General features: G+C 48.6%; 1 protein-coding gene across 3 annotated transcripts in view; it reads right to left on the bottom strand.

Annotated features, from left to right (window-relative positions):
- Positions 1-16: 16 nt before the first annotated feature.
- The window catches only part of SNX14 (sorting nexin 14), a 91,805-nt gene continuing 80,054 nt past the window's right edge, over positions 17-11,767 (bottom strand). For all 3 annotated transcript variants that reach the window (XM_039532545.1, XM_039532543.1, XM_039532544.1), the window contains 3 exons: positions 10,917-11,008; positions 10,653-10,709; positions 17-214 (listed from right to left, as the gene is read on the bottom strand). In XM_039532545.1, coding sequence (XP_039388479.1) covers positions 176-214; positions 10,653-10,709; positions 10,917-11,008 — 188 coding nt within the window. In that variant the 3' untranslated portion in view covers positions 17-175. The remainder of the gene's footprint in view (positions 215-10,652; positions 10,710-10,916; positions 11,009-11,767) is intronic.

Genomic DNA, 11,767 nt, shown 5'->3' with positions numbered 1-11,767 from the left:
TTAATTTCAATCAGTATTAAATTTGAATTAATCTTTATTAGGCAAACAGATCTTCAGAAGTTAAATTTCACTGTTATTTACAAGAAAATATACAACTCAAGACTAAAATGTTTCACATCCATTAAATTAGTGCACTGCAGACATTTCCATTTGGTGTTCACCCAAGCTCCTGCTTTTACATCCACGATGATACAGAGGTAGCTTCCTTCTGAACCTATAAGTAGTAATTGAGAAAAAATTTGCATTGTAATTTACTGAAGTATGGAAATATATATTTACATAGAAACACTCACAATGAACAAAATATTTTAATCACATTAGAAACCATCATAATAAATATGGAGGTCCAGAAATTAAAGGATAATGTTCACAATTTTCCCCCTACTGTACCTTAAATCAGGAAATGTCCTGTTTTTGTAACTCCTGCTGTTCCCAACCCTTAAACCAGCTTTTCTGAACACAATCCTATGATCTAGAATCCCTCATTCTGAAATGAAATCTTTAGTCTTTACCTCTCATTTCTCTTCATCCCCTGCTGCGATTTCTTCCTCCCTCTATCATCCCAGCTCATCACCCCAGAGTTTCCAGGAGATTAGATATACATTGGGTTTGAGACTGAGTTTATATAATGGCATTTTACTGCTCTTCTAAAAAGACAGCTCTTATATAATCTATTTATGAATGTTTCATTTGGGTGTTAGTCCAGTACATCTGAATTGATTAAATGTATACTGTAATGACAAGTCTAATTAAATAAGAATCCAATATGTCAGAGATGAAGATTAATGGCTGAAAAGGAAACAGAAGGGCTGGAAAAAACATAGCTATAAACTTGAAGACTGGGATTATTTCATAGCACCAGTTAAGAACTGGGTTATTTACCACATACTGTATGTAAACAAGCTATGGCTTTACAGCATAATACCTCATTTTAAACTAGGTTCAAAGGGGCAGGTGACAAAAGTCCCGAGTAGGCATAAAAAAAGGCAACAAACAGAGAGCTAGCTGTTGGGGGACGAGGGATAGGGGCAAAATGGAAAATTACAACCAGGTCAATAGGAGCAACAAGAGGAAAAAGAGCAGGGGAATGTGCTCAGCATCTTAGGATGTCTATACACAAATGCAAGAACATGGGGAATAAATAGGAAGAATTGGAAGTAGCAGAACACAAGATAGATTATGACTTAATTGGCATCACTGATCAGTCTTGGTAGGCTAAACCTCATGATTGGAATATTGGTATAGAAGAGTACAGCTTGTTCAGGAAGGACAGGCAGGGAAAAAAAGGGAGAAGGTGTTGTATTATATATCAAGAACATATACACTTGTTCTGAAGTCCAGAAGGAGGTCAGATGCAGAGCAGCTGAAAGTTTGTAGGTGAAGGGGAAACAAGAGTGATGTCATGGTAGGGGTCACTATAGACCACCAAATCAGGCAGAGGAGGTGGATGAGGCATTTCTACAACAAGTAACAGCAATATCCAGAATCCAAGACCCCAAATGGAGAACTTTAACTACCCAGACATCTGTTACAGAAGTAATAGGGCAAAACACAATATCCAATAAATTCTTGGAATGTATTTGGGACAAGCTGTTTCAGAAAGTGGAGGAAGTAACGAAGGGGACAGGGAGGAATTTGTTGTGAATCTGAAGGTAGAAAACAATCTGGGTGAAAGTGACCATGAAACAACAGATATCATGCTAAGGAAAGGAAGGCGAGAGAGCAGCAGAATAAGGACAATGGACCTCAAAAAAACAAAACAAAAAAAACAGAACTTGGAGAACTGGCAAGTAAGGTCCCAGGGGAAGAAAACTAAGGAGAAAGGGAATTCAGGACAGCAGGCAGTTTCCCAGAGACAATATTTAAGGCACAACAGCATGATGAGAATAGCTCAATGTGAAGGAAAGAGAGGAAGAACAGTAAGAAGCCAATATGGCACCATCAGGAGCTCTTTAATGACCTGAAAATCCAAAGGGAATTCTACAAAAAGTGGATGCAGATAAATAGCTATGGACAAGTATCAAATTCCATAAGAATGTAGACACAAAATCAAAAACTAAGACACAAAATGAATTACATCTAGCAAGGGTCATAAAAGGCATTAGTAAACTAAGGGAATGTGGTCTAAATGAAATTAATATAAGGTGGGTGCACAATTGGTTGAAAGCCCATACTCAGTTATCCATGATTCATTGTCAAACTGGGAGGACATATCTCCTGGCATCCCACAGGGGTCTCTGGAGCTTATTGTTAAGTCATCCAAAACCAAAGAAGGACCTTCAAATGCAAGGTCGAGAATGGTCTGGTGGACCTCTGGGGCAACCTAGAAGACTGAAACCATGAACATCTTAAACTAATAGCTGATGCCATGGTTCGAGCTGCTGAGTCCACACCATCAAAACTGTCCTGAGGATCAGTTCTAGCAACCAACTTACCTTCTTCCATCATTACAGTGAAGTCCTGCCTGCAGCTCTCTGGTAACCTGTCCTTGAATGTAACATCTTCCCAAAGCGTGAAGTCATAGTGACTCAAGAGTGCCTGCTGGTTTGCAATCCTAAATTGCAGACTTCGCAAGGATTAAAGTTTGCAACCCAGCAAGTCCAGTCTTTTTGAATCTTTGCCTTTACATGTTGATGCTTGGGTGTCTTTACCGCTCCTACTGGTTAGTAGCTGCCATTACTAAGGAGCCTGGAGGAGGATGAGAATACAAGTGCTCATATCCTTTAGAATGGTCATAGTACCTCCTCTTGGCCCATTTTGTTGTGGGAGATGGGGGAGGGGTCTACTTAAGTGCCTTAACTGGCTCCATAATTGCTTCATTAATCATCAGAGCCATTTTAGAAAGTGCCATTGGTAACAGAATGTTCACTGACTTGTGAGAGCTCTCACAGACCACCTCTGCCTGAATGTCAAGAACAGAGGCTACCCTTCTCAGTAGATCTTGATGAGCCTTATGGTCCTCTGGTGGTGGTGAGTCACTTGCCACCTTTACAGCCTTGTCTGGTGATGAAGAAGAGAGGCAACAGGATGCTGAGGTAGTGGCTGCTCTGTGTCTTATGGTGGAGAAGCCGCACAAGTGACTTCTGGCTGCTCTCAGTACTGGGTACTGGAGAATGTTGTCTGTGGTGCCATTTCTCTTGGTGCACCCTTGAGGAAACCAAACAAGGCAGGTGAAGAGAAGTCAGGGGGATGCCCCACAGCATCCAGAATGGCCACAGATATGGGCCTGGGACTCATGCATGACTGGGCCATTGCCCCTGAGGAGGCAGCCAGTGCTGGGACTATTGTGACTCCCATGGTCCCCAGTTCTCTGACTGAGAACTGGCTGGGACACAGAAGAATGCACCCCCAAGTCTGACAAAGAAGAGTCTGAGCCCTCAGACAATGGAAGAGCAGAGCCAGTCAGAACTGGGGCTAGGTAGCCAGAATCCGGGGATGGCAGTACCGAGGATATCATTGCTGGCTTGCCTCTTGACTGCACTGGCTTTTGTGGAAATGTGGGCTGTACTGGTACCACATGCTTTGATGCGGTGACTGGAAGCCTTCCTGTACCACTGGGGATATTGGCACTGAAAGGCTAAGAAGGTCTCCATATGCCTCTGGAGTGGCTGGTAGCGGTAATGATTCCTGACACGAGGATTTTTCACAGGTCAGTCTGATGGACCTGGCCAGGTTCCAGAGGCAGCAATCCCTTCTTTTTAGTCAATGATTGCTCTAGGGAATCCCTTCCTCCACGTCTTTTCTAGAGCTTCTGCCTCTAGCCGGCTATGGTACTGGTGAACTTGACTGAGGTACCCAGCTAGAGGAGGGTGTCTGCTCCTTCTGCTGCACCACAAAGATCAAAGAGCTGCAGAATCTCTGGTGGGCACTCTGCATCGAAGCTGCATTCCTAACACATTACTAATGCAACGACTCCAATGCAGTGGAGAGTATGTTTATAAAATCCGCAGATGACACAAAGGGATTGAGACAGCTGGGCCGCAGCTGTGTGCTAATTGGGCCACATGTGGCACACCGCTTGAGAACCACTGGTCTAGGCTCCCCACATTCACATTTGGGGTCATTTATCAACTTCCACTTGGCCATGGTGTCACCAGGCTTTACCACCCTAGCTTTAACGTGATTTAGGGCAACCAAATCGAGGTGTCTGGAGGAAGTTGTTCTGAAGGTTCTCTGGAATCATTGGCATTTCTTTCCTTCCACAATGGTATTTTGAAGTAAGGGATTTTCAGAGGCAAATATCTTTCTGGACTTCAGCCTCTTGGATGGTGGAATGTATCCACAATATGCGTGTCTTGGATCATGCATCTGTTTTAGTGTCTGCTTTTTACTGAAGGCATCCCACCTCACTGACGGTGGTGCAATCCCCAAAAGTTTCAAAGTCCCTGTGAAAGCAACAAAGAATCCTGTGGCACCTTATAGACTAACAGACGTTTTGCAGCATGAGCTTTCGTGGGTGAAACCCACTTCTTCGGATGCAAGTCCCTGTGATGATCCTACAGGATTGACTGAGGTCAGTATCAATTTTGTGTGCATGGACTGAGCATGACCATACTGGTGCACAATACCTGCAATTGAGTAACACAAGGAGTTACTTGTTGCTTGTAGTGTTTGGGGGGTGAACTCCCCATTTTGTACTGGTCAATTTCTGGAGTACACAATTCCCAGAGTTCATTTTCTTTTTCAACTGCTTGATAGGTTCTTTGTACATCCACATTCAGTCTAACATGACTACAGATTATACAATTCAACTTGTCCTGTAAGATTTTTATTTAAGTGTTTACAGCGGTTAAAAACGTGAATCATTTTTTCTAACCTTCATTTGGAAATCTTCAGTTGAGTCTTCATTTCAACTAAGTAAGTTAGGTCTCCCTTTTGTGAAAGTAAACAATATATATGGCCTTAGTTTGTTTCAACCTCCATTACTAGCTTATATTTACCAAGAAAAACTGAAATATTAATTTGGCTCCAACAACAGGGTATTTTTGTGTTAAGTGCTAAAACTGTGCTTGGCACTGTGCAAACTCTAAGATGCAGCTCCTGTGCGGTGGTGCTTACAATCTCAGTTGTTAAGATGCAAGTTCTATATTTTAAATAAAATGAAAGTTGGCTAACAAAAAATTCATTATGCAATTCTCTTTCAAAAAGTTTGATATACATAGTAGATACAAACACGTCACACCTCTCCAGATTACTATGCACTATGTAAATAGTGCTTAGCCCTTATACAGTACTTTTTATCCATGTGATTCCTCTCTCCTTTATCTGGACACTGGGAATTCCAGAAAGCAATAACCAAAATTAGGTATAACAAAATACACATTTGATGGGAAAAATGCTGAACCTCAACCAGAATGCAACAAGCAGGATAAATTTCCCAAAGACAGTATCTGCAGAAATTTGACAGTCAATAAAGACAAGGCATACAGCACAACTTATAGGCCTCATGAGAAAAATTTTAATCAGCAAAAATTAAAAAGTTTGGTCTTGAAAGATCTGAAGAAAACAAAACAAACTAACCTAACCTAACAAAATACAGACTCCTCAATAGAGTTAACCTTTTGATGGGTAATGATAAAAGACGGTTACTCACCGTTGTAACTGTTGTTCTTCGAGATGTGTTGCTCCTATCCATTCCAGTTAGGTGTGCGCGCCGCGCGTGCATGGCTCTTTGGAAGATTTTTACCCTAGCAACTCCGGCGGGTTGGCTGGGCGCCCCCTGGAGTGGCGCCGCTATAGCGCTAGATATATACCCCAGCCGACCCGTCCGCTCCTCAGTTCCTTCTTGCCGGCTACTCCGACAGTGGGGAAGGAGGGCGGGTCTGGAATGGATAGGAGCAACACATCTCGAAGAACAACAGTTACAACGGTGAGTAACAGTCTTTTCTTCTTCGAGTATTTGCTCCCATGCATTCCAGTTAGGTGATTCCCAAGCCTTACCTAGGCAGTGGGGTCGGAGTGAGACGTGGCAGAGTGTAAGACTGCTGAGCCGAAGACTGCATCGTCTCGAGATTGTTGCACCAACACGTAGTGGGAAGCAAAGGTGTGGACAGAAGACCAGGTGGCGGCTCTACAGATGTCCTGGATGGGGACATGGGCCAGGAAGGCGGCAGACGAGGTGGCTAGCTGGCACTTGAGCAAGCTCGTAGCATGTCCGGATACACGATGTTACCCAGGAGGAAATTCTTTGAGAGGAGACCGGCTTGCCTTTCATGCGATCAGCAACCGCCACGAATAACTGGGGCGAACGCCGGAAGGGGTTTGTTCGCTCAATATAAAATGCGAGGGCCCTGCGGACGTCAAGGGTGTGAAGCTGTTGTTCACAACTTGAGGCGTGCGGCTTCGGGAAAAAGACCGGGAGAAAAATGTCCTGGTTTAAATGGAAGGCCGACACCACCTTAGGGAGGAAGGCCGGGTGTGGCCAAAGCTGTACCTTGTCTCCATGGAAGATGGTGTACGGTGGACCAGCCGTTAGGGCACGAAGCTCGGAAACTCGTCTCGCTGAAGTTATAGCGACGAGAAAAACCGTTTTCCATGATAGACAGAGCAGGGAACACGTGGCCAAGGGCTCGAAGGTCGCCGAGGTGTGCTCCCCACCCCAACGCCGAGGCATCCGTGGTCAGGGTGACGGACGGGCGAGGAGGGCGGAATGGGACTCCGGCACACACGACCTCTGGGTCCAGCCACCAGTTGAGCGAACCAAGGGTTGGTTTCGTGGCTATCACTACCATGTCTATGGGGTCGCGGTGCGGCCGGTACACCGACGCGAGCCAAGTTTGAAAGGTGCGAAGGCGCAGCCTCGCGTACATGGTCACGAATGTGCATGACGCCATGTGGCCCAGGAGGCAGAGGCAGGAGCGCACCGTTGTTGTGGGAAAGGACTGTAGGTCCCGGACGAAGGAAACCATAGTTTGGTGCCGAGGTCGAGGGAGGCAGGCCCTGGCCAAATTGGAATCCAGGACCGCTCCGATGAACTCCACCCTCTGTGATGGAGCTAAAGTGGACTTCGCGGCGTTTATTAGAAGTCCGAGACGCTGAAACAGGGCTAGGATGTCGGCCACTTGACGCGCTACCAGTTGGCAGGATGGGCCGCGGACCAGCCAGTCGTCAAGATACGGGTACACGTGTATGCGACGACGGCGGAGGGCTGCTGCCACCACTGCCATGCACTTGGTGAAAACCTGTGGCGCGGTGGAGAGGCCGAAGGGTAGCACCGTAAACTGGTAGTGCATGTTGTTGATGACGAAACGCAGGTAGCGTCGATGAGGAGGGTAAATCGCGATATGGAAATACGTGTCCTTCGTGTCGAGGGCGGCAAACCAGTCTCCCGGATCCAGGGAAGGAATAATGGTCCCCAGGGTTACCATGCGAAACTTGAGCTTGAGTAGATATCTGTTGAGCTCTCGGAGGTCTAGTATAGGTCGTAGACCTCCCTTCGCCTTGGGGATTAGGAAATATCGGGAATAAAATCCCCTGCCTCGCATGTCGCTCGGCACCTCCTCTATGGCACCCAAACCCAACAGAGTGTCGACCTCTTGTAAGAGGAATTGCTCATGAGAGGGGTCCCTGAAGAGGGATGGGGAGGGTGCGAAACAAATTGAAGGCGGTAACCAGACTCCACCGTGCAAAGTACCCAGTTGTCCGTTGTTATCTGGGACCACGCCGGGAGGAAGTGGGAAAGACGGTGGCAAAATAACAGGGAAGGATCCGGTGAAGACACTGATGGGCCGTCCTCGGGCGTCCCATCAAAAGGCTGACTTAGGCCCCTGAGGGGCTTTGGAGGGCGCTTGGGACTGATTACCCCGGTTGCCCGACGGTCTACGGCGGTTCACCCTACCTCTGCGCCTAATATCAGGCCGTGGCCGGACCTGATTAAATGGTCGGTACGGCTGCTGTCGGAAGGACCTCCGCTGGGTAGCCGGCGTGTGCATGCCCAGGGTGCGAATGGCGATTCGCCCATCTTTGAGGGTCTGAATCCTCGCGTCTGTTTTTTTGGAGAAGAGGCCCTTGGTGTCGAACGGAAGGTCCTGCAGTGTGTACTGGACCTCGGGCGGCAAGGAGGAGGCCTGCAGCCAGGAAATTCTCCGCATGGTCACTCCCGAGGCCAGGGTTCTGGCTCCTGAGTCTGCTGAGTCGAGAGAGGCCTGGATGGAGGACTGGGAGGCTTTCTTGCCCTCCTCAATAAGGGCTGAGAATTCCGGTCGGGAGTCCGTTGGTATCAGCTCCGTAAACTTGAACAGTGAGACCAAGGCGTCGTACATATAGCGACTGAGGAGAGCCAGTTGATTGGCAATCCGTAGCTGGAGGCCACCGGCCGAATAGACCTTCCGGCCCATCAGATCCATCCTCCGGGCTTCCTTTGATTTTGGCGCTGGAGCAGATTGCCTATGCCGCTCCCGGTCATTCACGGACAGTACAACCAAGGAGTCTGGAGCTGGGTGCGTGTATAGATACTCGTACCCGCTGGGGGGAACCGAGTATTTCCATTCCACCCCTCAAGCGGTGGGAGGGATGGAAGCCGGTGACAGCCAGATCGTATTGGCATTTTTCTGTATGGTCCAGATGAAAGGCAAGGCCACCTGCAGCGGGGCCTCAGCTCCGAGGACGCTGGTCACCGGGTCATCGTCCTCCGCGACCTCCTCGACAGGGAGGTTAATGGCCTGTGTCACCCGTCGAAGCAGGTCCTGGTGGGCCCGCAGGTCAATTGGTGGAGGACCTGATGTGGATGCCCCCGCCACCGCCTCATCCGGCAATGAAGACGAGGATAGGCCTTGGACCATGGCTTCCGGAGGTGGTTCGTCCACGCGTTGCGAAGCCGCTGCGTGTGTGGGATGATCTCCCGCTACAGGTGGCGGCGGTTCCTCCTCCAACGGTGATGGAGGAGGTCTGCTGACCGTGGCTTCCGGCACTCTGTGGTCGGAAGCTCTGGGCCGCTGAGTGACGGGGACCCCTTGAGTCTCGTGATAGGCCCAGGGTGTTCAGAAGCCCCATTGTTGAGATCCGTGGTCCTGCCCTTGGGGGTCGGCGCGGAGATCAGCCACGCTGCCCGCTTGGGAGGCGACTGAAGGTTGGCGGGAAGGCCACGGGGGGGCAAAGGCACTGAGAGACTGCGCCATCGACTCTGTCGGTCTGTCCCTGGACGGTGCCGGGGAACGGTGCCGGTCGTCGCGGTGCCGGGAACGAGAACGGGACCATTGTCCGTGCGGGTGCCGGGAGGTTGACCGAGATCGCAAGTGACGTTGGTGGGAGCGGCTGCGTACCAGGACTGGTACCAGGAGCAGTACCGGGATCCGGACCTTCGGCGGTACCGATGGTCGGGTGACTGGGACCAGGATTGTCTCCGCGAGTGTGACCGGTACCGCGATGTGGAGCGGTACTGGGACTGCGACCGGCGCCGAGATGGAGAACAGTACCGGGATTGTGACCGGTGCCGGGATCTGGACCGGCAAGAAGGCGAGCGCCGTCGGGATCGGGACCGGGACCGCCTTCTGTCTCATCTGTCAGGGGAAGGAGGCCTCATGATGGCCGGCTTGCCCACTGACTTCACAGCCCGCACCGGCGGTGCCGGGGGCTGGAGGCACGGTGGCTCTGTGAGCGCTATCAGCTCTCTCGCCATCAAGAATGTTTCTGGCGCTGACGGGAGAGGCAGCTCGACCACGGTTTGCACCGGGGAGCAGGGCGGTACCGGACTCGACAGCTCTTGCGGTGCCGGAGTCGACGGTACTGTGCACGGCTTCTGCACCACCACAGTCGGTGCCGGAGGTGGCTGGGCGAGTGGTCCCGGTGCCAGAGGCTTGGAGGTTGCCTGCGTCGGCTTGCGCTTCCTTGCAGGGGAGAGGGAACGGTGTCGGGACGCCGGTGTCGGCTGCTGCTTTTTCAGAGTCTCGGTGCCGGACCGGCTCGGGACCGCTGGTGCGCTCTGCACCGAGGAGGACTGCTGAGCTGCTGGTGTTGGCACGGTAGGGCTAAGTGCTGACTCCATCAAGAGCTGCTTTAATCTAAAGTCTCGCTCTTTCTTTGTCCTCGGCTTGAATGACTTGCAAATCGGTCACTTATCTGCACGATGGGACTCTCCGAGGCAGCGCAGGCAGGAGTCGTGAGGGTCTCCAATTGGCATGGGCCGCTAGCAAGCCGAACAGGGCTTAAACCCCGGTGCCTTGGGCATGAGCCCGCACCGATTCGGGAAAAAGAGGGGCTAAGCCCCCCCCGATTCCCCTTAAACTACTAACGAACTAACTAATCTAACTATGTTAACTAACTATATACACTAAATTACACTAAGAACCAGAGATAAGCTAGGGATGTGGAGGTCAAGAGAGCACTCCACTGTTCCAACGGCCGTCATGGGCGGTAAGAAGGGACTGAGGAGCGGACGGGTCGGCTGGGGTATATATCTAGCACTATAGCGGCGCCACTCCAGGGGGCGCCCAGCCGACCCGCCGGAGTTGCTAGGGTAAAAATCTTCCGAAGAGCCGTGCACGTGCAGCGCGCACACCTAACTGGAATGCATAGGAGCAATCACTCGAAGAAGAACAGTAACTCTTGGGATTTCATGTCTATCTGCTTGTGATTAACAGAGTGGACGAATCTAAAGTGACTAAGATTAGAGGAGATCTATTCTGCAGCATTTATATGGGTTTGTCATCACATACCTTATTGAGTTCTGGGAACAGTTCTTGTATCCCAATATCCAGCAGAACATAAGTCAACTAAAAAACAGAAAAAGTAGCTGTTGTAAAAGGGTCATGGTAAGTTCTTATGACAACCCTTTAAAACAACTATATTGCTCTTCATTTTTAATAATTAAAAGATAATTTGCATTTACCTAGGATACACAAAAGATCACTAAAAGCCTTTATGAAACACTGCACCAAGCAGTAAGGTTCTCATATAATTGTTTTCAGAATTAAAAGTACCTGCTTGTTAAGCACTGGCTGCTGCAGTCCATCAAACAGAAGTCTGATGCCTTCATACTTGGCGTCTTCTCCAATGCATTTGCCTATCAAATCTAGACCAGATACCAACACATACCAATCACAAAAAGCCATTACAAATTAGTTATGTCCTATAGTAAAGCATGGCTAGACCAAAATTCAGTTGATCATATCCTCAGCACTTCCAATGGCTCTAAACTTGTATGCTATAACTTTACCTTTCAAATGAATTTGTTTTTATAACCACAAAAGTCAAAAATCTTTCTGAACCCCTCTGATTATTCTATTTTAGCTAAGAATTAGCCAGTGTCTACTAAATGAATTTAAAGACGTATAAGTGGAATCAATATGAGAAAAATTATTCCTTTGTTAGCCAACCCACTGCAGCAATATACACATCTTTTTACTTGTAGTTTTACTTTCAATGGCATAGAACTAAGTCACTGCCAGATTTTAGGTGAAAAAAAATACAACTTGAGTTTACTGCTCTAATGCTTTGTGTAATAAAACATAGGTTCCTTATCTGTACATGGAGGTATCTTTGAGATGTGTGGCCCCATCTGTATTGCACACATGGGTATGCATGCATTCCATGTACCTGAGACCAGAGATTTCTAGCAAGTAGCATCAATTAGTCCATGCCTGCGCAGTTACTCCCCTTCATGCACCATACTGAGGGAATAAGGAGAGGTGTTGTGATAAATGAAGGGGGGGGAGCTCCCTTTTTTTGGAAACCCAGCCAGCCAGTTAGCTATAAAGTCCCAGAGGGTTAAAAAGTCCCCAGGTAAAGAAAAGGGAGTAGGCACCCGACCAAAAGAGCCAATGGGAAGGCT

The sequence above is a fragment of the Mauremys reevesii genome, linkage group 3 (genome assembly GCF_016161935.1).
Source record: "Mauremys reevesii isolate NIE-2019 linkage group 3, ASM1616193v1, whole genome shotgun sequence".
Lineage (NCBI taxonomy): Eukaryota > Metazoa > Chordata > Testudines > Geoemydidae > Mauremys > Mauremys reevesii.
The sequence above is the reverse complement of the archived record's forward strand: the minus strand, read 5'-3'. Positions and strand labels throughout refer to the sequence as shown.